Below are 26,960 nucleotides of genomic sequence, written 5' to 3'. Positions count from 1 at the left end.
TAAAACCGGATTTACGCCGTCGTAGTAACACCGCGGGCTGTTTTGGGTTAGTTAATTAAAAACTATGATAAACTTTGATTTAAAACTTGTTATTCTGAGAAAATGATTTTTATTATGAACATGAAACTATATCCAAAAATTATGGTTAAACTCAAAGTGGAAGTATGTTTTCTAAAATGGTCATCTAGACGTCGTTCTTTCGACTGAAATGACTACCTTTACAAAAACGACTTGTAACTTATTTTTCCGACTATAAACCTATACTTTTTCTGTGTAGATTCATAAAATACAGTTCAATATGAAACCATAGCAATTTGATTCATTCAAAACGGATTTAAAATGAAGAAGTTATGGGTAAAACAAGATTGGATAATTTTTATCATTTTAGCTACGTGAAAATTGGTAACAAATCTATTCCAACCATAATTTAATCAACTTGTATTGTATATTATGTAATCTTGAGATACCATAGACACGTATACAATGTTTCGACCTATCATGTCGACACATCTATATATATTTCGGAACAACCATAGACACTCTATATGTGAATGTTGGAGTTAGCTATACAGGGTTGAGGTTGATTCCAAAATATATATAGTTTGAGTTGTGATCAATACTGAGATACGTATACACTGGGTCGTGGATTGATTCAAGATAATATTTATTGATTTATTTCTGTACATCTAACTGTGGACAACTAGTTGTAGGTTACTAACGAGGACAGCTGACTTAATAAACTTAAAACATCAAAATATATTAAAAGTGTTGTAAATATATTTTGAACATACTTTAATATATATGTATATATTGTTATAGGTTCGTGAATCAACGGTGGCCAAGTCTTACTTCTCGACGAAGTAAAAATCTGTGAAAGTGAGTTATAGTCCCATTTTTAAAATCTAATATTTTTGGGATGAGAATACATGCAGGTTTTATAAATGATTTACAAAATAGACACAAGTACGTGAAACTACATTCTATGGTTGAATTATCGAAATCGAATATGCCCCTTTTTATTAAGTCTGGTAATCTAAGAATTAGGGAACAGACACCCTAATTGACGCGAATCCTAAAGATAGATCTATTGGGCCTAACAAACCCCATCCAAAGTACCGGATGCTTTAGTACTTCGAAATTATATCATATCCGAAGGGTGTCCCGGAATGATGGGGATATTCTTATATATGCATCTTGTTATTGTCGGTTACCAGGTGTTCACCATATGAATGATTTTTATCTCTATGTATGGGATGTGTATTGAAATATGAAATCTTGTGGTCTATTATTATGATTTGATATATATAGGTTAAACCTATAACTCACCAACATTTTTGTTGACGTTTTAAGCATGTTTATTCTCAGGTGATTATTAAGAGCTTCCGCTGTCGCATACTTAAATAAGGACGAGATTTGGAGTCCATGCTTGTATGATATTGTGTAAAAACTGCATTCAAGAAACTTATTTTGTTGTAACATATTTGTATTGTAAACCATTATGTAATGGTCGTGTGTAAACAGGATATTTTAGATTATCATTATTTGATAATCTACGTAAAGCTTTTAAACCTTTATTGATGAAATAAAGGTTATGGTTTGTTTTAAAATGAATGCAGTCTTTGAAAAACGTCTCATATAGAGGTCAAAACCTCGCAACGAAATCAATTAATATGGAAACACTCATACTTAACGAAAATGGTTACAGTTACTTTCCCATTCTTTTCTTTCATCAAGAACTCTAGTCGTATTCTTACCCGTATTATACACAGCTTCAAAACGTACTTACTATGGGTATATACCAATAGGAACTAGCATGGGATTCCACTCTTGATTATGTCATGTATGACTAATCAATTTTAACTTCTACCATGAGCTAGTCAACTAACTAGAACTCCTTTTAACCCCACTCACCACTCACCAATTAACACTCATCATTCACTCCATTTCACTTCCAAATCTCTTTCTAATTCTCTCTCAACACACCCACACTATTATGAACGTATTTTTCCAGTAGTTAATCATCATCTTCATCAAAAATCACTTCAAGAATCAAGTTATAATCATCATAGGAAGAACACTTCAAGAATACTTCAAAAATCCCTTCAAGTTTACTAATTTACTTCCAAGCTTTCTAATCCATTCCAAGTAATCATCTAAGATCAAGAAACCTTTGTTATATACAGTAGGTTATCTTTCTTATTCAAGGTAATATTCATATTCAAACTTTGATTCAATTTCTATAACTATAAACTATCTTAATTCGAGCAAAAATCTTACTTGAACTTGTTTTTGTGTCATGATCCTACTTCAAGAACTTTCAAGCCATCCAAGATCCTTTGAAGCTAGATCATTTCTTGTCACTTCCAGTAGGTTTACCTACTAAACTTGAGGTAGTAATGATGTTCATAACATCATTCGATTCATATATATAAAACTATCTTATTCGAAGGTTTAAACTCGTAATCACTAGAACATAGTTTAGTTAATTCTAAACTTGTTCGCAAACAAAAGTTAATCCTTCTAACTTGACTTTTAAAATTAATTAAACACATGTTCTATATCTATATGATATGCTAACTTAATGATTTAAAACCTGGAAACATGAAAAACACCGTAAAACCGGATTTACGCCGTCGTAGTAACACCGCGGGCTGTTTTGGGTTAGTTAATTAAAAACTATGATAAACTTTGATTTAAAACTTGTTATTCTGAGAAAATGATTTTTATTATGAACATGAAACTATATCCAAAAATTATGGTTAAACTCAAAGTGGAAGTATGTTTTCTAAAATGGTCATCTAGACGTCGTTCTTTCGACTGAAATGACTACCTTTACAAAAACGACTTGTAACTTATTTTTCCGACTATAAACCTATACTTTTTCTGTGTAGATTCATAAAATACAGTTCAATATGAAACCATAGCAATTTGATTCATTCAAAACGGATTTAAAATGAAGAAGTTATGGGTAAAACAAGATTGGATAATTTTTATCATTTTAGCTACGTAAAAATTGGTAACAAATCTATTCCAACCATAATTTAATCAACTTGTATTGTATATTATGTAATCTTGAGATACCATAGACACGTATACAATATTTCGACCTATCATGTCGACACATCTATATATATTTCGGAACAACCATAGACACTCTATATGTGAATGTTGGAGTTAGCTATACAGGGTTGAGGTTGATTCCAAAATATATATAGTTTGAGTTGTGATCAATACTGAGATACGTATACACTGGGTCGTGGATTGATTCAAGATAATATTTATTGATTTATTTCTGTACATCTAACTGTGGACAACTAGTTGTAGGTTACTAACGAGGACAGCTGACTTAATAAACTTAAAACATCAAAATATATTAAAAGTGTTGTAAATATATTTTGAACATACTTTAATATATATGTATATATTGTTATAGGTTCGTGAATCAACGGTGGCCAAGTCTTACTTCTCGACGAAGTAAAAATCTGTGAAAGTGAGTTATAGTCCCATTTTTAAAATCTAATATTTTTGGGATGAGAATACATGCAGGTTTTATAAATGATTTACAAAATAGACACAAGTACGTGAAACTACATTCTATGGTTGAATTATCGAAATCGAATATGCCCCTTTTTATTAAGTCTGGTAATCTAAGAATTAGGGAACAGACACCCTAATTGACGCGAATCCTAAAGATAGATCTATTGGGCCTAACAAACCCCATCCAAAGTACCGGATGCTTTAGTACTTCGAAATTATATCATATCCGAAGGGTGTCCCGGAATGATGGGGATATTCTTATATATGCATCTTGTTATTGTCGGTTACCAGGTGTTCACCATATGAATGATTTTTATCTCTATGTATGGGATGTGTATTGAAATATGAAATCTTGTGGTCTATTATTATGATTTGATATATATAGGTTAAACCTATAACTCACCAACATTTTTGTTGACGTTTTAAGCATGTTTATTCTCAGGTGATTATTAAGAGCTTTCGCTGTCGCATACTTAAATAAGGACGAGATTTGGAGTCCATGCTTGTATGATATTGTGTAAAAACTGCATTCAAGAAACTTATTTTGTTGTAACATATTTGTATTGTAAACCATTATGTAATGGTCGTGTGTAAACAGGATATTTTAGATTATCATTATTTGATAATCTACGTAAAGCTTTTAAACCTTTATTGATGAAATAAAGGTTATGGTTTGTTTTAAAATGAATGCAGTCTTTGAAAAACGTCTCATATAGAGGTCAAAACCTCGCAACGAAATCAATTAATATGGAACGTTTTTAATCAATAAGAACGGGACATTTCATAAAGTCTCCCCAATGTGATATACCCCACCTATCAAAGGAAAGCCTTTTATAAACTAAGGCATTTCTGGAAAGTCTTGCAAATGTTTGACAAGTTAATTTCGTCATAACTAAATGTGCTGATGAATTCTGACCGACTCTAGACAAGATTTCCTCAATCATATCCTCTGGTAGGTCTTCTAAAATATTCGGTTGTCTACCCTTAACGTCCATTTTGTTTTTATACTGTAAAATAGACAAGGATTAGATTTGTAATAACAAACAATACAAGCAATTTTTACATAGAACATAAAAGTACAAGCACGCTACAATACATTTATTACACAACATGCTCACACCCCTCTAATATGAATCACTGGTTTCTTCTTCTTTAGACTTGGTTCTTTTTCCTAATCTTCTAGGGATATATGATGTTCCTCTAATACGAGTCGTCATTTTTCACATTGGTTTAGAAAAACCTGGTGGTTTAGAGGTTCCCGGGTTATTGTCACGATATTGAAAATACGGGTGTTGACGGTACATATAAAGTTCATCGAGGTCGGAATCAGATTTCTCTATTTTGATGCCTTTTTCCTTATTATTTTCTTTTGCCTCATTAAATTGGGTCGGGGTAATTTATATAACATCATTGGAATCCTCATCAGGATCCGATTCATCGGAAAATTGGTAATTTTCCCAATATTTTGCTTCCTTAGTGGAAACACCATTGACCATTATTAACTTTGGTCCATTGGTTGAAGATTTTCTTTTATTTGACCGGTTTTCTGTGGTTCCTACTATTCCCCCCTCCGGAACCTCTTCTTCTTCTGGTTCCTCTTCTTCTGGTTCCTCTTCTTCCGGTTCCTCTTCTTCCGGTTCCGTTTCCTTTTCTTCCGGTTCTTCGGGAACTTGTGAATCTTGCCAATATATATTCGACTCTTCGTTATTATTCGGTGAGTCAATGGGATTTGTGCTAGAGGTAGACATCTATTACACAATATCAAACATGTTAAGAGATTAATATATCACATAATATTTACATGTTAATAATATATAGTTTCCAACAAAAATGTTAAGCAATCATTTTTAAAGAAAACACGGTCGAAGTCCAGACTCACTAATGCATCCTAACAAACTCGATAAGACACACTAATGCAAATTTTCTGGTTCTCTAAGACCAACGCTCGGATACCAACTGAAATGTCCCGTTCATATTGATTATAAACGTTCCATATTAATTGATTTCGTTGTGAGGTTTTGACCTCTATATGAGACGTTTTTCAAAGACTGTATTCATTTTTAAAACAACAATAACCTTTATTTTATCAATAAAGGTTTTAAAAACATTACGTAGATTATCAAATAATGATAATCTAAAATATACTATTTACACACGACCATTACATAATGGTTTACAATAGAAATATATTACATCGACATATGTTTCTTGAATGCAGTTTTTACACAATATCATATAAACATGGACTCCAAATCTTGTCCTTATTTTAGTATGCAACAGCGGAAGCTCTTAGTATTCACCTGAGAATAAACATGCTTTAAACGTCAACAAAAATGTTGGTGAGTTATAGGTTTAACCTATATATATATCAAATCGTAACAATAGACCACAAGATTTCATATTTCAATACACATCCCATACATAGAGATAAAAATCATTCATATGGTGAACACCTGGTAACCGACATTAACAAGATGCATATATAAGAATATCCCCATCATTCCGGGACACCCTTCGGATATGATATAAATTTCTAAGTACTAAAGCATCCGGTACTTTGGATAGGGTTTGTTAGGCCTAATAGATCTATCTTTAGGATTCGCGTCAATTAGGGTGTCTGTTCCCTAATTCTTAGATTACCAGACTTAATAAAAAGGGGCATATTCGATTTTGATAATTCAACCATAGAATGTAGTTTCACGTACTTGTGTCTATTTTGTAAATCATTTATAAAACCTGCATGTATTCTCATCCCAAAAATATTAGATTTTAAAAGTGGGACTATAACTCACTTTCACAGATATTTCCTTCCTCGGAAATAAGACTTGGCCACGGATCGATTCACGAACCTATACAAATATGAACATATATATCAAAGTATGATCAAAATATAATTACAACCATTTTTATTATGTTTTAAAGATTTGAGTGTATTAAGTCAGCTGTCCTCGTTAGTAACCTACAACTAGTTGTCCACAACTAGATGTACAGAAATAAATCGATATATATTATCTTGAATCAATCCACGACCCAGTGTATACACGTCTCAGGCTAGATCACAACTCAAAGTATATATATTTTTGGAATCAACGTCAACCATGTATAGGTAACTCCAACATTACTGCATATAGAGTGTCTATGGTTGTTTCAAATAATATATATACATGGGTCGATATGATATGTCAAAACATTTGCATACGTGTCTATGGTATCCCAAGATTACATAATATATTAGAATACATGTATAATACAATATAAGTTAGCTAGGATATGATTTGTATAGATTTGTTAAACATTTCCCGTAGCTAAAAAGATCAAAAATATCCAATCTTGTTTTACCAATAACTTCTTCATTTTAAATCCGTTTTGAGTGAATCAAATTGCTATGGTTTCATATTGAACTCTAATTTAAGAATCCAAACAGAAAAAGTATAGGTTTGTAGTCAAAAATTTAAGTTACATGTCAATTACTAAAGAGGTAGTCATTTCCATCGAAAGAACGACATCTTGATGACCATTTTGAAAAACATACTTTCACTTTGAGTTTAACCAAGATTTTTGGATATAGTTTCATGTTCATATGAAAAATCATTTTCCCAGAAGAACAACTTTTAAATCAAAGTTTATCATAGTTTTTAATTATCCAAACCAAAACAGCCCCCGGTTTCACTACAACGGCGTATATCCGATTTTATGGTGTTCATCGTGTTTTCAGGTTTTAAATCATTAAGTTAGCATATCATATAGATATAGAACATTTGTTTAGTTTATTTTAAAAGTCAAGTTAGAAGGATTAACTTTTGTTTGCGAACAAGTTTAGAATTAACTAAACTATGTTCTAGTGATTACAAGTTTAAACCTTCGAATAAGATAGCTTTATATGTATGAATCGAATGATGTTATGAACATCATTACTACCTCAAGTTTTCTGGATAAAACTATTGGAAATGAGAAAAATGGATCTAGCTTCAAAGGATCCTTGGATGGCTTGAAAGTTCTTGAAGCAGAATCATGACACGAAAACAGTTCAAGTAAGATTTTTACTCGAAATAAGATTGTTATAGTTGTAGAAATTGAATCAAAGTTTGAATATGAATATTACCTTGAATTAGAAAGATAACCCACTGTAAATAACAAAGGTTCCTTGATCTTAGATGATTACTTGGAATGGATTAGAAAGCTTGGAAGTAGACTTGCAAACTTGGAAGTATTCTTGATTTTTATGAAACTATACTTATGGAATTTATGAAGAACACTTAGAGCCTTGAAGTACGGCTCTAGTTATTGAGTCGACAACAAGCGTCGATTTATTTGCGACTTGACTGACTCTTAGAGCCTAAATTAAATTTCAGGCAGAATTTAAAACTCATGGAAATTTGATTTTACCATTTTCATGGCGTCTCAATTTTATTTTTAATTTAATCTTATTTATTTAAAAAAAATTTCCTACTTATTGGCCGGAGGTCCACACGGAAGCAATCTCTCTATCCATCAAATAAAGAGAGGGATGACTTTCTCTACTTTTAAGAGTGTTTTCACTATGGGTGGAGAAATGACTTGTCTTTATTCTCGGATAGGGGAAGGATTGTCTACATCTCACCTCCCCCATACACCACTTATGTGGTATTGGGTTTTGTTGTTGTTGTTGTACTTAGAACTTGAAGATGGAACTTGAGAGAGATCAATTAGATGAAAAAAATTGAAGAATGAAAGTGTTTGTAGGTGTTTTTGATCGTTGGTATATGGATTAGATATAAAGGATATGTAATTTTGTTTTCATGTAAATAAGTCATGAATGATTACTAATATTTTTGTAATTTTATGAGATATTTCATGCTAGTTGCCAAATGATGGTTCCCACATGTGTTAGGTGACTCACATGGCTGCTAAGAGCTGATCATTGGAGTGTATATACCAATAGTACATACATCTAAAAGCTGTGTATTGTACGAGTATGAATACGGGCGCATACGAGTAGAATTGTTGATGAAACTGAACGAGGATGTAATTGTAAGCATTTTTGTTAAGTAGAAGTACTTTGATATGTGTCTTGAAGTCTTTCAAAAGTGTAAGAATACATATCAAAACAAAACATGTATATACATTCTAATGGAGTCGTTAAGTCTTCGTTAGTCGTTACATGTAAGTGTTGTTTCGAAACCTTTAAGTTAACGATCTCAATTAATGTTGTTAACCCAATGTTTATTATATCAAATGAGATGTTAAATTATTATATTATCATGATATTATGATGTATGAATATCTCTTAATATGATATATACATTAAAATATCGTTACAACGATAATCGTTACATATAAGTCTCGTTTCGTAATTCTTGAGTTAGTAGTATTGTTTTTACATATGTAGTTCATTGTTAACACACTTAATGATATATTTAAATATCATTTTATCATGTTAAATATAGTGTATCAATATCTTAATATGATACATATGTATTTAGTAGACGTTATCATAACGATAATCGTTATATATATCATTTCGAGTTTCTTAACTTAGTAATCTCATTTCTTATGTATATCACACATTGTTAATATACTTAGTGAGATACTTACTCATCATAATGTTATGTCAACCATATATATATGTCTATATATACCACAACATGTAGTTTTTACAATTTTGTAACGTTCGTGAATCGCCGGTCAACTTGGGTGATCAATTGTCTATATGAAACTTATTTCATTTAATCAAGTCTTAACAAGTTTGATTACTTAACACGTTGAAAAAATTTAGTCATGTAAATATCAATCTCAATTAATATATATAAACATGGAAAAGTTCGGGTCACTACACCGACGAAGTAAAAAATCTGTGAAAGTAAGTTATAGTCCCACTTTTAAAATCTAATATTTTTGGGATGAGAATACATGCAGTTTTATAAATGCTTTACAAAATAGACACAAGTAATAAAAACTACATTATATGGGTGAATGATCGAAGCCGAATATGCCCCTTTTTGCTTGGTAGCCTAAGAATTAGTAAACCGGTCTACTAATTGACGCGAATTCTAAAGATAGATCTATTGGGCCTAACAAACCCCATCCAAAGTACCGGATGCTTTAGTACTTCGAATTCGTTTTTATCATGCCCGAAGGATGTCCCGGAATGATGGGGATATTCTTATACGCATCTTGTTAATGTCGGTTACCAGGTGTTCACCATATGAATGATTTTTATCTCTATGTATGGGATGTGTATTGAAATATGAAATCTTGTGGTATATTATTATGATTTGATAATATATAGTGTAGAGACCCGTCCTAATCCATCCGGACAAAGTCCACATCGATTACAAACGATTCACAATAATTGGTTACATCGCAAGGTACTTGACCTCTATATGGTACATTTTACAAACATTGCATTCGTTTTGAAAAGACAAACTTCCTTACATCGAAAATTAATGATATGCATACCATTTCATAATATATCTCATTATAATTATCTTAATAATAATCTTGATGAACTCGACGACTCGAATGCAACGTCTTTTGAAATATGTCATGAATGACTCCAAGTAATATCTTTAAAATGAGCAAATGCACAGCGGAAGATTTCTTTCATACCTGAGAATAAACATGCTTTAAAGTGTCAACCAAAAGGTTGGTGAGTTCATTAGTTTAACATAAATAATCATTTCATAATTTTGATAGACCACAAGATTTCATATTTTCATTTCACATAAACATACGTCCCATGCATAGAGACAAAAATATCATTCATATGGATTGAACACCTGGTAACCGACATTCACAATATGCATATAAGAATATCCCCATCATTCCGGGATCCTCCTTCGGACATGATATAAATTTCGAAGTACTAAAGCATCCAGTACTTTGGATGGGGTTTGTTAGGCCGATAGATCTATCTTTAGGATTCGCGTCAATTAGGGTGTCTGTTCCCTAATTCTTAGATTACCAGACTATATAAAAAGGGGCATATTCGATTTCGATAATTCAACCATATAATGTAGTTTCGATTACTTGTGTCTATTTCGTAAAACAGTTATAAAAATTTCGCATGTATTCTCAGTCCCAAAATATATATTGCGAAAGCATTTAAAAAGGGATTAATGAAACTCACGCATATAAATATTGTAAAACAGTTAATAAAGCATTTGCATGTATTCTCAGCCCAAAAACTTAAAGAGTAAAAGGGAGCAAATGAACTCACCATACTGTATTTTGTAGTAAAAATACATATAACATCATTGAACAAGTATAGGTTTGGCCTCGGATTCACGAACCTATATCATTTGTATATTTATTAATATACATAATGGTAATCGGACAAATATGTTTATAAGTTTATTATTTATATCCTTTTATATTAAATATATATGTATGTTTCATATATTCTTTTTGTACATAAACAGATATTTAAATTTTTGTTATGTGATATGTATTAATACATTTATATAAATATCATTTATTTGTTAAAGTAGTATTTTAAGATAATATTTTAAGTGATGACAATAATAATAATGATAGTACTAATATTAATAATAATAATGATAATAGTATTAATAATTCTACAAATGATAATATTAATGATAATTTTTATAATAAGTTTCATAACAATGATAATAATAGTAGTTTTAATAAAGTGAATAATGTAGTAGTATTGGTAATGAAAATATTGATTTTGATAATAATGACACTTTTGTTTAGTAATAAATATACTATTAGTTACGAAAGTGGTAGTAATACTAATATTAATGAAAATGACGATAACGTCAATAATGATTCTTATTACAATTACTTTTGTTGATAATAACTATAATGATGCTATCACTTTATAAAACGATACTAATAATAATATTTTTTTTATTGGTAATTTGTATTGGGTTCATGATAATAATAATAATAATGATCATAACTTATAATAACAATAATACCTAATGTAATAATTAGTAATAATATTAGTAGTTAATAATTCTTTTGACAATACTAATTAATATAATCAATAACAATAATAATAATAATAATAATAATAATAATAATAATAATAATAATAATAATAATAATAATAATAATAATAATAATAATAATAATAATAATAATAATAAATGGAAACTACCTTTAAAATGGCTTCCCAAAAGAAAAACGCCCATGACGGGGCTCGAACCTGTGACCTCTCGCTACCAAACACCACTCCTTAACCAATCGAGCTATTTGGTTTTTCTGTTTTTAATACCCTTATCAATTTATTTAACTCGTAACCAATTCTATTTACTCATTACCTTCAATTACACCATCCACGGCCTACTGTAACCAGGAACCGAATAACAATTTATCAGCATGATCTAGTTATTTTGGCCCAACAGCATTCGACAGCCCAACATATAAGTAAAATTTAATTTGACATGTTTAAACATTAAGCCCGATAATCGAATAAGGATTTCTTGGAGGATCGGTTATAATTGATTAAGATCTTCATAGTTGTACACCTCCACTAATCTAATCCTAATCGTCACTTTTACTTTCTGTCACATCTTCAACATATTGTTAATATATATCGACTTTAAGTATCCTCATCATCTATGATTTTCTATTATTATCCAAATAATAACATCGTACTTCTCCTCATCTTCATCATTCGAACAGAAACAATACGCAGGAGCAAAAGACGAGTTTCAGCAACAGCAGGTAAACAGAAACAGAATAAATCGAGTAGCAGCAGGAACAATAACGGATGAAGAAAGAAAAAAAATAGTTGTGGGGGTTTTACTAGTGACGGTTCACTGTTGGTAGCAGTAACAGATAAGTATAGCAGTAGCGAACATGGAGCAGTAGTGGCAGCACTTCAGTGATCGTAACAAAGTGGAACAAAGTGAAGGTTAATGATTGTAGGTGGTGATCAAGTGGTGTTATGGTTTTGAGTGGGTTTTCAATGGGTTTCATAAAGGTTTGTGATTGAACGAGAGAATGAGGATAGGGGCTGTGGTGGTTAAAAAGATGATTTAAGGTGGTTTCGTATGATGATTGCGGTGGTTGTTTGTTCTCGGCCTCAAAACGAAAGAGAAGAAAGGGAGAGAGAGAATTGAATAAAGAGGTGTGGTGTAAGTACAAGGTAGTATTTCATGGTAGTCATCAAAGAAGAAGGTGGTTATGATCAAGAATATGGTTATTGGTCTAGATGGTAATTAATATGGTTGAAGTGGTGGCATGTGATCGACATTAGCAAGAGCAACGAGAACATAGTTACGTACCTATTTCCCTTTTTAAATTTTCTAGTTTAATTCAATTGATAAAGATGTTGCAGATATAATTGATGAGGTTGATGGAAAAATGAATAATTTCCTCAATGATATAGAATGCACGATTGTCATATAGACTCAAAGGTGTCGACAGCCTATACAATCCAGGGAGAAGAAAACAAGAGTTTAGAAGGCAGATTATAGTCAACAGTTTACATCAATCAGAAAGAAAGTTAGATAGGAGAAAGAGACATGAAACAGAAAAAGAATGAAATCAATTATCTCTAACAATTTGTTTTGTTCTCGTGATGTAACCTTGATTTGTACGAATTGAAACATAAAGTATCAATTACTACAGTCTGCTAACGATTGAAAACAGAATACCTTATGTGCTGTATATAAATATGTATATACTGTATTTATTTATCTATATAATGTATCTATATGTATATAACTGTGCTTCTAAATATAAATATCTGTATTTATTTAACAATTATGTATGTTTATATATAAATTTCATAATTTTTGATAATTAACAAATATAAATATGTTACCACTATTAATAATACTAATAATCATATTCTACTAATAATTATACAAGTTGTATTATAATAACAATTATAATAATTTTAAAACTTTTAGTTTTAGTAATTTTAATAACCTTATTATTAATGTTAGTAGTTATATAAATGATAATAATTCATAATAATAATAATGATATTAATAAAGATAACAATAATATCATTATCAAATTAAATGTATCAAATTTCATATCTATATATTATAATAATATTCTTAATACTGATATTAATATTCACTTTTAATATTTATTATTACAACTATATTTTAATCCTTTAATAATTTATAATTATATGATATATTATATATTATATAATAAATTTTTATTGAATATTTGTTATTTATAAATTTTATACATAATACCACATACATATAATAATATTCATGCATAGATACCATATATGTTTATATTTAAATTCATTTTAAATTACACTTAATTATTTTGTATTTTATTTTACATATCTAATTCTATTGTTGTAATTATATTTTATAATTTCAAATTATTATATAAACTTACATTTGTACATATACATATATATTTGCAAACAATTGTTCGTGAATCGTCGGGGATAGTCAAAGGGTAATTGCATTCATGTAAACTGTTCCAAAGTTTTCGAGACTCAACATTACAAACTTTGCTTATCGTGTCGGAAACATACAAAGATTAAAGTTTAAATTTGGTCGGAAATCTCCGGGTCGTCACATCAATCAAGCAATTATCATAACTGTCTAGGAGGTTATCGATTCATCTTCATCATTGTTCACAGACATCATCAGTCTTATCTGTCTTCGTTAATCGTCATTCCCCTAATAATCAGTCATGTAATCGATTAATTAATTGCTTCAAGTAAGTACGCGATTCAATGATTATTCTCTTAATTTCATTAATCCTTTTATAATTTTCTGTTTAATTATTTGGTTGAACAATGGCAGAAATTTTATGATGTTCTTGATGGCTTGATAATGATAATTGAAAGAAATTGAGATTGTAAACGATGTAACAGATGTTGAGATCTATTCAGCTTTTACAGGTTGTAATATAGATACAATGAAACTGTTAAACATCTGTTATCTCAAGTTTTATAAAGAGAAAGAAGAAAAAAAAATCTGTTTGCCCTTTTGATTTTTATTGTTTATATCAGTGGTTAGATTGCTACACAAATATGATTCTTTTTAAAGGAAAATGGGTTCTTTCAATATTACAAGCTGAAGTTGGTGATTGTTTTGTACTCACCAGTGTATATATATACATATATATAGAAATGATGAAGATGATGGTTGCAGGTTAGGTGGTTTACGGTGGTTGTACAGAAAATACAAACAGCCAGCAGTAGCAGGTAAACAAGCAGCCAAAGGTGTTGGGTTTGAGGTTTTGTTGTAGTGATGTTGATGGTGGATTATGGTTGTTTTCATTCATATAGAAATAGGAACAGAAACCGTATATAGTGTGTGTAGTTTGTTGAAGAAACAACTCGGAATGAGGTGGTGATGAATTATTGGATGGTGGAAGTGATTTACGGCTGTGGTGATGGGTTTGAGGGTTCTTGTTTATCTTTGGTTCAAACACAGGAAACAGCAGCAGCAGCCTGGTTAGCTTTTCGATCAAATTGAAAAGAGTTTGTGGGATGCATCATAGTCGCAGTGAAGTGGTAACAATTTTTATATGCCCGGAGTTGAATTATCAACAATCAAAGTTGACTAATAGTGCAGCAGTAGCTGCTGGTCGATCTCAAACAATTAGCTGCAGCAGTAACGGATAATTGGTGAAGGTTTTAGTGATGATGTAAGTGGTTCAAGAGGGAAAGTGAAGGATGATCGAGTTAGTGGTAGTATGTAACTATACATAATCTAGTTATGAGCTAATATGCATATGTATACACTTATATTTATTATTTAGCTAGATAAAGTAGATAAGGATAGACAAGATAGATAACAGAAAGTTGTAAAGAAAATAGTATAGAAAGGGATGTATGTTTGTTGTTATTGTTGTGGTGATCTCCCATTGTGATTTGATTATCGTAAGGAAACAACTGATTAGTAAGTAAAAGGTAAAAGAGAAAGAGACAAGGTTGATATATAATATATATATATATATATATATATATATATATCATGTATATTAAGAAAAGAGGAAGGAAAAAGATTTGTTCAATATGCAATATGGATATGTATATGTATTAATATATATAAAGTTGTGATGAATTGGTTGATAAATAAAAACAGTGTCATCTCACTAAATATCCCAATCACGATTCAAATGAACAAGTGGTGATGTTTTGTTAAGTCTACATATTTGTATGCATATTTAATATAAGAATATTAAATGGTTAATTAGTCAATTGAAAATAGAATCCTATATAACATAATATTGAATAAAAAAAATGATAATAATAACATGATGAAATTAATAATAGTAATAACAATAATAAAAATGGTAATTTTTAGAAATAATAATACTAAAATAATACTACGAATGATACTAATAATAATGATATTCAATAATAATATCATTAATAATAATAATGATTAAAGTAACAATAATATATAACAAATATATTTTTAACTTGTAATTACATTCAATATATATATATATATATATATATATATATATATATATATATATATATATATATATATATATATATATATATATATATATATATATATATATATATATACACACAATTTATATTATATGAATACATTTATTGAATAGTTAATATTTATACATTTTGTAAATATTTCAATATAATAGTTATTAATAGAAATCTTTTATATCTATAATTATATAGATTTATAATAATATCATATATCTATTTATAACAACTTAATTATTTTATTTATTATTTTACATATTATATTTTATTATTTCGAAATATTGCATACATTTATATTTATACATTTTTATTTACAAACACTTGTTCGTGAATTGTCGGGGATCGTCAAAGGGTAATTGAATTTGTGAAACCAATTCGAAAACTTTGAGACTCAACATTACAGACTTTGCTTATCGTGTCGAAACATTAATTTATTTAAAGATTAAGTTTAAATTTGGTCGGAAATTTCCGGGTCGTCACATATAGGTTAAACCTATAACTCACCAACATTTTTGTTGACGTTTTAAGCATGTTTATTCTCAGGTGATTATTAAGAGCTTCCGCTGTTGCATGCTAAAATAAGGACAAGATTTAGAGTCCATGCTTGTATGATATTGTGTAAAAACTGCATTCAAGAAACTTATTTTGATGTAATATATTTTTTATTGTAAACCATTATGTAATGGTCGTGTGTAAACGGTATATTTTAGATTATCATTATTTGATAATCTACGTAATGCTTTTTAAACCTTTATCGATAAAATAAAGGTTATGGTTGTTTTAAAAATGAATGCAGCCTTTGAAAAACATCTCATATAGAGGTCAAAACCTCGCGATGAAATCAATTAATATGGAACGTTTATAATCAATATGAACGGGACATTTCAACAGTAGCGGAACGAAAGAATAGACTTCTCTTAGAAATGACAAGAGCCTTATTAATTGAATCCAAAGTCCCAAAAAGTTTTTGGCCCGAAGCTCTTACTTCTGCTACCTACCTTATTAACCAGTTACCAACTAAGATTTTGGGCACAAAAACTCCTAAAGATACTTTGTCTCAATTTCACACTCTACCAACGTCATTAAGTATTGAACCACGGATATTTGGGTGCTCCGTATTTGTTCACATTCCAAAAACTAAACGCACCAAACTTGATTTGTGTGCCGAAAAGTGTGTTATGGTCGGTTATGGCATAAATCAGAAAGGGTATCGGTGTTATAGTCCCCGAAAATGACATGTATTTACTACTATGAATTGTGACTTTATAGAAACCGAATATTTTTATAATACCCAAATCACGAGTGAGGGGGAGAAAGAGGATACTGACACTTTCAGTTGGATATCCTGGAATCCTAATACTAATACTAATATTCAAATACCCACACCAAACCCTGACTCTCAATCTCCAAATCATGAAACTCCCGAATCACCAAATCCTAATCCCGAATCACCAAACCATGATCCCGATTCACCAGACTCACCCAAAATTGAACCAAATGATCCCGAATCACCAGACTCACCCAACATTGAACCAAATGATCCCGAATCACCAGACTCACCCAACGTTGAACCAAATGACATTCCCTCAAGTAATGAACAAAACAGTCCTACGTCTGTTGAAACTACTGAAACATATGTTCTACAACAAAGAATCAGCAGAGGAGTACCACCAAAAAGATACTCTCCAGAAAGAGAAACTCCAAGGTCGAGATACCCAATTGCTAACATTGCACAAGGGAATCTATCAGATGAAGCACAAAAATTTAATTCCGCTCTATACTCTGAAGAAGTTCCAGCTACTTTTGATCAAGCAATGAAATCCGGAAAATGGAGAAAAGCTATGGAAGAAGAGATAGAAGCACTTAAAAAGAATGACACGTGGGAAAAATGTGCAATTCCCGAAGGAAAAAAACCTGTAGGATGCCAGTGGGTGTTTATGATAAAACGCAACCCAGATGGAACCGTTGAAAGATATAAAGCTCGTCTTGTTGCTAAAGGGTACACCCAGACCTATGGAATTGATTATTCCGAGACGTTTTCTCCGGTGGCAAAGATTGATACTATCAAAGTCCTATTTTCTATCGCTGCAAATTAAGATTGACCGCTTCACCAACTTGATGTTAAGAATGCTGTTCTTCATGGTGAATTAAAGGAAGAAGTGTATATGGAAGCTCCACCAGGATTCGCGAGAAACTTCAACAATAGGGAAGTGTGTCGACTTAAAAAATCTTTATATGGGCTAAAACAATCTCCACGGGCTTGGTTTGGGAAATTTACACTATTTATGAAAAAACATGATTTCAAACAAAGTAACTCATATCATACTCTTTTCTTGAAACGAAAGGAAAATTTAATTACATGCTTAATCATTTACGTTGATGATATGATAATAACAGGGAATGATAAAGAAGAAATCTCTAACCTAAAACTAAACTTATTTAAAGAATTTGAAATGAAAGATTTAGGCAAACTTAAGTACTTCTTGGGGATTGATGTATTAAGATCCCAACAAGGAATATTTATTGGTCAAAAGAAATATACTCTTGATTTTCTCGCAGAAACAGGTATGATTGATTGCAAACCTGGTGATACTCCTATGATTCCAAATCAAAAGCTGTACATGGAAGATGAAGCTGAACTTGCTGACAAGGGGAAATACCAAAGGATGGTAGGAAAACTCATCTACTTCGCTCACACTCGTCCAGATATAGCACATGTAGTGGGAGTTGTGAGTCAATTCATGCACCAACCACAAGTTCATCATATGGAAGCAGTAATAAGAATCATTAGATACTTGAAGAAAACAGCAGATCATGGAGTTGTTTTCAAAAGGAACAACATCTAAAGACTCAGATATACACTGATGCAAGCTGGGCTGGAGAAAAAGGGGATAGAAAATCTACATCTGGATTCTTCACTCTTGTTGGTGGTAATCTGGTGGCATGGAGAAGTAAGAAATAAAAGGTTGTGTCACTTTCAAGTGCCGAGTCAGAGTTTAGAGGGATATCAAAAGGGCTAGTTGAAGCTCTATGGATCAAGAAGTTACTAACAGAGATCGGTTTTCCTCCAAAGGAAGCTATTCAAATATTCTGTGACAATGAAGCAGCAATTGCCATATCAGAGAATCCTGTTCAGCATGACCGTACCAAACATGTGGAAATAGATCGACATTTTATCCGAGAGAAACTAGATAATGAAATTATTTCCCTTCCATCTATTAGATCCGAAGATCAACTACCTGATATTCTCACCAAGTCAGTCAACGGGAGGCTATTCAGTGAAGTTCTGGGCAAGTTGAATATTGAAAACCCCACTATTCAACTTGAGGGGAGCGTTAGAATATTGCACAAACAAAGCATCAAAGTCAAATAACCATATTTGGTTATTTGACTTTTTAGGGATCAGATTATATTTTCATCACTTCCCTTTTATGGAGGTATCACAAGGGTCAACAAAACAGCCAAAGCAACGGTTCCAGACTGCACAAGTACTGTAGTATTTCCTTTAATGTAGATGGGGGTTCAAAAGCAAAATTGGAGCCTACCCATTTAGGAATTAGGTGTTAGTCTTTCTTTGTATATAACACTTATGAAAAATGTATCCAACAACCAATTCAATTGTATTAAACTCTCTTTCAAATTCAATACAAGATCAGTAGCTTACATTTATCAAATTATCAGTGCGAACACAACTTTAATGGCAGCATCGAAAACTCCCTTGACGTTCTGACAACAAAATTACACCATAAGAATGCTCATATTCGTACAACATAGAGGTAGCAATTTGTAGTGACCCGAACTTTTCCATGTTTATATATATTAATTGAGATTGATATTTACATGATTAAATGTTTCCAACATGTTAAGCAATCAAACTTGTTAAGACTTGATTAATTGAAATATGTTTCATATAGACAATTGACCACCCAAGTTGACCGGTGATTCACGAACGTTAAAACTTGTAAAAACTATATGATGACATATATATGGATATATATATAGTTAACATGATACTATGATAAGTAAACATATCATTAAGTATATTAACAATGAACTACATATGTAAAAACAAGACTACTAACTTAATGATTTTTAAACGAGACATATATGTAACGATTATCGTTGTAAAGACATTTAATGTATATATATCATATTAAGAGATATTCGTACATGATAATATCATGATAATATAATAATTTAAAATCTAATTTGATATTATAAACATTGGGTTAACAACATTTAACAAGATCGTTAACCTAAAGGTTTCAAAACAACACTTACATGTAACGACTAACGATGACTTAACGACTCAGTTAAAATGTATATACATGTAGTGTTTTAATATGTATTTATACACTTTTGAAAGACTTCAATACACTTATCAAAATACTTCTACTTAACAAAAATGCTTACAATTACATCCTCGTTCAGTTTCATCAACAATTCTACTCGTATGCACCCGTATTCGTACTCGTACAATACACAGCTTTTAGATGTATGTACTATTGGTATATACACTCCAATGATCAGCTCTTAGCAGCCCATGTGAGTCACCTAACACATGTGGGAACCATCATTTGGCAACTAGCATGAAATATCTCATAAAATTACAAAAATATGAGTAATCATTCATGACTTATTTACATGAAAACAAAATAACATATCCTTTATATCTAATCCATACACCAACGACCAAAAACACCTACAAACACTTTCATTCTTCAATTTTCTTCATCTAATTGATCTCTCTCAAGTTCCATCTTCAAGTTCTAAGTGTTCTTCATAAATTCTACAAGTTCTAGTTACATAAAATCAAGAATACTTTCAAGTTTGCTAGCTCACTTCCAATCTTGTAAGGTGATCATCCAACCTCAAGAAATCTTTGTTTCTTACAGTAGGTTATCATTCTAATACAAGGTAATAATCATATTCAAACTTTGGTTCAATTTCTATAACTATAACAATCTTATTTCAAGTGATGATCTTACTTGAACTTGTTTTCGTGTCATGATTCTGCTTCAAGAACTTCGAGCCATCCAAGGATCCGTTGAAGCTAGATCCATTTTTCTCTTTTCCAGTAGGTTTATCCAAGAAACTTAAGGTAGTAATGAAGTTCATAACATCATTCAATTCATACATATAAAGCTATCTTATTCGAAGGTTTAAACTTGTAATCACTAGAACATAGTTTAGTTAATTCTAAACTTGTTCGCAAACAAAAGTTAATCCTTCTAACTTGACTTTTAAAATCAACTAAACACATGTTCTATATCTACATGATATGCTAACTTAATGATTTAAAACCTGGAAACACGAAAAATACCGTAAAACCGGATTTACACCGTCGTAGTAACACCGCGGGCTGTTTTGGGTTAGTTAATTAAAAACTATGATAAACTTTGATTTAAAAGTTGTTATTCTGAGAAAATGATTTTTATTATGAACATGAAACTATATCCAAAAATTATGGTTAAACTCAAAGTGGAAGTATGTTTTCTAAAATGGTCATCTAGACGTCGTTCTTTCGACTGAAATGACTACCTTTACAAAAATGACTTGTAACTTATTTTTCCGACTATAAACATATACTTTTTATGTTTAGATTCATAAAATAGAGTTCAATATGAAACCATAGCAATTTGATTCACTCAAAACGGATTTAAAATGAAGAAGTTATGGGTAAAACAAGATTGGATAATTTTTCTCATTTTAGCTACGTGAAAATTGGTAACAAATCTATTCCAACCATAACTTAATCAACTTGTATTGTATATTATGTAATCTTGAGATACCATAGACACGTATACAATGTTTCGACCTATCATGTCGACACATCTATATATATTTCGGAACAACCATAGACACTCTATATGTGAATGTTGGAGTTAGCTATACAGGGTTGAGGTTGATTCCAAAATATATATAGTTTGAGTTGTGATCAATACTGAGATACGTATACACTGGGTCGTGGATTGATTCAAGATAATATTTATCGATTTATTTCTGTACATCTAACTGTGGACAACTAGTTGTAGGTTACTAACGAGGACAGCTGACTTAATAAACTTAAAACATCAAAATATATTAAAAGTGTTGTAAATATATTTTGAACATACTTTGATATATATGTATATATTGTTATAGGTTCGTGAATCAACCAGTGGCCAAGTCTTACTTCCCGACGAAGTAAAAATCTGTGAAAGTGAGTTATAGTCCCACTTTTAAAATCTAATATTTTTGGGATGAGAATACATGCAGGTTTTATAAATAATTTACAAAATAGACACAAGTACGTGAAACTACATTCTATGGTTGAATTATCGAAATCGAATATGCCCCTTTTTATTAAGTCTGGTAATCTAAGAATTAGGGAACAGACACCCTAATTGACGCGAATCCTAAAGATAGATCTATTGGGCCTAACAAACCCCATCCAAAGTATCGGATGCTTTAGTACTTCGAAATTTATATCATATCCGAAGGGTGTCCCGGAATGATGGGGATATTCTTATATATGCATCTTGTTAATGTCGGTTACCAGGTGTTCACCATATGAATGATTTTTATCTCTATGTATGGGATGTGTATTGAAATATGAAATCTTGTGGTCTATTATTATGATTTGATATATATAGGTTAAACCTATAACTCACCAACATTTTTGTTGACGTTTTAAGCATGTTTATTCTCAGGTGATTATTAAGAGCTTCCGCTGTCGCATACTTGAATAAGGACGAGATTTGGAGTCCATGCTTGTATGATATTGTGTAAAAACTGCATTCAAGAAACTTATTTTGTTGTAACATATTTGTATTGTAAACCATTATGTAATGGTCGTGTGTAAACAGGATATTTTAGATTATCATTATTTGATAATCTATGTAAAGCTTTTTAAACCTTTATTGATAAAATAAAGGTTATGGTTTGTTTTAAAATGAATGCAGTCTTTGAAAAACGTCTCATATAGAGGTCAAAACCTCGCAACGAAATCAATTAATATGGAACGTTTTTAATCAATAAGAACGGGACATTTCACAATTTCTACCCATTTATATAGATATGGGTTAATTTGTGTTTAAAACTTGACCTCTAAAAGTGAAGTACTTTTAAGTGCTCCATTGGAAATGTATAATGATATCCATACTGCCCTAAAACTTTCAAACTATCCTCTAGTCATAGAACTAATGAAGTACTGTCTAATGTCATTATTCAAAGCATCATGAAAAATAAGACTCACATTTCAACTGCCAAAAAGGTATTGTTGCTGTTTACTTATCTTGCTTAGGCGTTTGACTTTCTAATAAATGTGATCCTTTGGTAGGTTGCGACTCTATTTGAGCTAATAAAAGGGCTTGTTATAGATTGGGATGTCGATGGTGATGATGAGGTTACTTTTTTTCTAGTTTAAGTTTATATGTAAATTCACTTTTATCAGTATGCATGTTATCTTATGTTTATGGAGAAATGGGTGTTGCATGATGCCATTCTATAGGAGTTTTTATAGTAGAATTTGGTTGCTTGTTTAATTCAAATGTTACCTAATGATGATATAGAAGAGATGTTAACTGTATTCCTTTGAATTAGTAATGTTGTTTTCCTCTTTTATATGTGGATAATTTGGTGTTCAACAATGCTTATAGTTCATAAGCTATAACCTCAAGTTGCATAAACTTGGTTTTCGTTTTGTTCAAAGAAAATGAAGGCCAGTTTATGCATCATGGCGTTATAATTTTGAATGAGATGAATGTCCGGATATTGTTAGTTATCTTTGCTGCACACTTCTAAATAGAAGGTTGCATTGCAAACATACACGATTCATAAGCTAATCGCATTTTGTAAAGGGTCAAAACAGGTCTAATCAAGTGGTTAGTTTTTATGTGTAGGTATGGCTTAACATGAAAAAACATAATGTCCATTTATTGAATATATTATGAACAATTATTGTGTCGTAAGTATATAATTTCTAGAACAATATAGTTTTGTGAAATATAATTAAAAATTAGAGCTGCTGATGCTTTCGTTGGCAGTACAATCCGTTATATCCAGTCCCAAAAGGACAAGGGTGGAGCAATAGGAAAGAAATTTGAGCCAAGCTATGTAGCTGTTGCGGTACAAAATTTTTGAGTATCGATGATGCTGGATCTTCGGTAGAATGATTGCTTCATGTCTCCAAATTTGGAATGTGTAATCTAAGAACATATGTCGATTTGAAAGTTTCTGATATAGTAGAACATCTTTGATTTACCAGAAAGGTTTCTAGATTTACTTGGAGAATTTTTTTTTTTTTTTTTTTTTCATTACACACTGAACATATCGACTGTTAAAGGTGTTCGGATAAACATGCATGAACTGATGCTAGTTATGTCTTTGTTGTATAATAAACCCGGATAATTTACCCTGTTAGGATCTGGCAAATGATGTCCACCTAAATGTAGGAGCATTAGGAGCTATAACATGTAAACGCATGTGTGATTTTGGTAAGTTTTGTGAGTCTACATGGATCGTTTCTGACCTTAATTTTTTTTAAAAATGTAGTGGAACAATAATGTATGCATGCAGGCTGCAGAGGTCAGGAAAAAACCTTTACCCAATACAGAGTTGTGTTTGTATATAAATTATTTATGAATTATAAACTACGGATAGTCTGAAATAAATCATTAATTATCCTACAACTTTCTATTACGAGTACTATAGTTACAAAGCACTGAAACAAGTGCACAAGCTTGGTTGTGACTTACAATTAAGTGTGACATGTAACTGTAGCAATTGCCAAAAGATAAACAACACCCAAACTGAACATCAAGGTTGACATGTGACATTATGAGCAATATAAGTGTTCTTAAAGCTCAAGCATTGTGTACAAATTTTTTGAAGACTAAAGGAATGAAAGGACTAAAGTATTTAACGATCAAGTACAAATGAACTAAACGAATATATAAAGAAAAATAATCCAACACTTTATTTTTCCATTTTTCTTTTTCATCAAAGTAAATCTCCAGTAAAACTAATACATTTAAGAACAAACGAATGAGGAACCTGGAAGGCCAAACAAAAAATGTGTGACTACTAAAACAGTTAAAAACGAAAGAGACACACAAAAAGACAAATGTTGACGCTTTCACTGATTAACCTCGACTGACAAGAGAACATTATAAACTCCATTGACTCCATAAGTTGATTACAATATAGAGCAGCCCTTTTGACCTTTTCCCTTCTTTTTCTTAGAACTTGGTGGTGCCAACACAACTTTAATGGCAGCATCGAAAACTCCCTTGACGTTCTGACAACAAAATTACACGATAAGAATGCTCATATTCGTACAACATAGAGGTAGCAATTCCTACCCATTTACATGGACATGGGTTAATTTGTGTTTAAAACTTGACCTCTAACAGGTAAGCTTTAAAAACTTGGTTATTAAAATAGAACGGGTCAAATGGGTGATCGGATACACTTCGAGTTACTTTTGATACATTTTTTCTGCTAAAAAAGAAAGGGTCAAAAGTGACTTGAAGTGTATTTTTAATGGTTACAACCTCTTAAATCTCTGTATTCAAGATATTAATGGTACAAAATTCAAAATTTTTTGATACATCAAGGGTTTTTTTACATTTGAAGAAAAAAAGGTGAAATGTACCTCTTGGGTTTTTGCACTACATTCAATGTACGAGGGAGCTCCAATCGTCTTCTTTAGTTCTTCACCCTAAAACAAAGCCATAACGATACAAGGTCAGTCAGATAAAACCAACAAATTATTTTGCAATAGTACAATTTACTCCCTCTATTTGACATATATAAGGGTATTATGGTCATTTATTGATTTGCTTATTTAGCAACAGCCAAAATGTTACATCTTGGAACACACAAGTGAAGTATTTATTCAGTAGAAAAAAAATATAGATATAATAATATGATATTCACCTGAGCAGTTGTAATGGGAACTGCATTAGGATGGTCAGCGAAGAACTGCTTATCATCCCGTAAATCTAACAGCAACCGGCATCCGAATTCATCATTGCATAAATTCACAATAAATAAATAAACTTAAACAGTTAACTAGAGTTAATAAAGCAACTAACCGATTTTGGTCCCAACAAGGACAATTGGGACTCCAGGTGCATAATGCTTTAATTCTGGAATCCACTGAGAACGATAATAACAAATTAGTCAGGAGATCATGTTGAAGCATAGGTGGCAACGTCAACCCACTTATTGACAGAAGGGTCAATTTGGGTGATAGTTTGCTACCTCAATTATGATGTGAATATCATTATCATTCTAAGTAATATATAAAGGAGAAACAGATAAAAATTAACCTTCTTGGAGACATTTTCATAGCTGGCCTTGCTAATTAGAGAAAATGCGAGTATAAAAACATCAGCTCCACGATAACTCAAAGGTCTTAATCTGTTATAATCCTCCTGTCCTGTTCAACAGAATGTCAATTTCAGACTTAGATGAAGCATACCAAAGTTATACGAATACAGACGTATATCAATTAATCATGTTTTGGATTAGATTACCAGCAGTGTCCCACAATCCAAGATTGACAGTCGCGCCATTCACAACAACATTCGCACTGAAGTTATCGAATACAGTTGGCACATAATCCTGTTTAAAATTAAATAAACACCATTAAAAAAAGGAATAAAACAATTCGAACTCCAATGCAGGGAGATTGTCTCAATAAAGAAATTTTATTTTGAAACTTGCAATAAACAATCAACAGCCCAAATATTCATCTGTTTGTACCACACTAATAATCAATACTTGATGCATTAAATAATGAGCATAAAAAATTATAGCAAGAGTGAATAAAAATGTTCCATCACAACCAGTTTTCATATTCGTAACGAAACACATGTTTTCGTTTTCTGATTCATGAATAAAAATGATTTCTATACCGTAGGGAAAGAATTGCTGGTATAAGAGATCAATAGGCATGTTTTACCAACAGCACCATCACCAACAGTAACGCACTTGATGAACTTTGATGCGCTCATTTTAATTCAGATCTTCTTCT

The 26,960-nt window shown here is 31.1% G+C and overlaps 1 protein-coding gene across 1 annotated transcript; it reads right to left on the bottom strand.

Moving 5' to 3' along the window:
- Positions 1-24,997: 24,997 nt before the first annotated feature.
- LOC139858114 (rac-like GTP-binding protein ARAC1) lies at positions 24,998-26,960 on the bottom strand. The gene is made up of 7 exons (XM_071846967.1): positions 26,842-26,960; positions 26,461-26,548; positions 26,254-26,363; positions 26,017-26,080; positions 25,859-25,923; positions 25,575-25,640; positions 24,998-25,217 (listed from the first exon to the last, which is right to left on the bottom strand). The coding sequence occupies exons 1-7, from the start codon at positions 26,938-26,940 to the stop codon at positions 25,116-25,118; spliced, it is 594 nt and encodes a 197-aa protein (XP_071703068.1). The 5' UTR covers positions 26,941-26,960; the 3' UTR covers positions 24,998-25,115.

This window comes from Rutidosis leptorrhynchoides, chromosome 7 (genome assembly GCF_046630445.1).
Source record: "Rutidosis leptorrhynchoides isolate AG116_Rl617_1_P2 chromosome 7, CSIRO_AGI_Rlap_v1, whole genome shotgun sequence".
NCBI lineage: Eukaryota > Viridiplantae > Streptophyta > Magnoliopsida > Asterales > Asteraceae > Rutidosis > Rutidosis leptorrhynchoides.
This window is presented reverse-complemented; position numbering and strand designations above follow the sequence as displayed.

Coding starts and splice junctions, on each gene's coding strand:
- LOC139858114 (XM_071846967.1), bottom strand. CDS start 26,940: ATGAGCGCATCAAAGTTCATCAAGTGCGTTACTGTTGGTGATGGTGCT. Junction 26,081..26,253: donor ATGAAAATGTCTCCAAGAAG/GTTAATTTTTAT, acceptor TATCGTTCTCAG/TGGATTCCAGAATTAAAGCA. Junction 25,218..25,574: donor GTAGTGCAAAAACCCAAGAG/GTACATTTCACC, acceptor TTTTGTTGTCAG/AACGTCAAGGGAGTTTTCGA.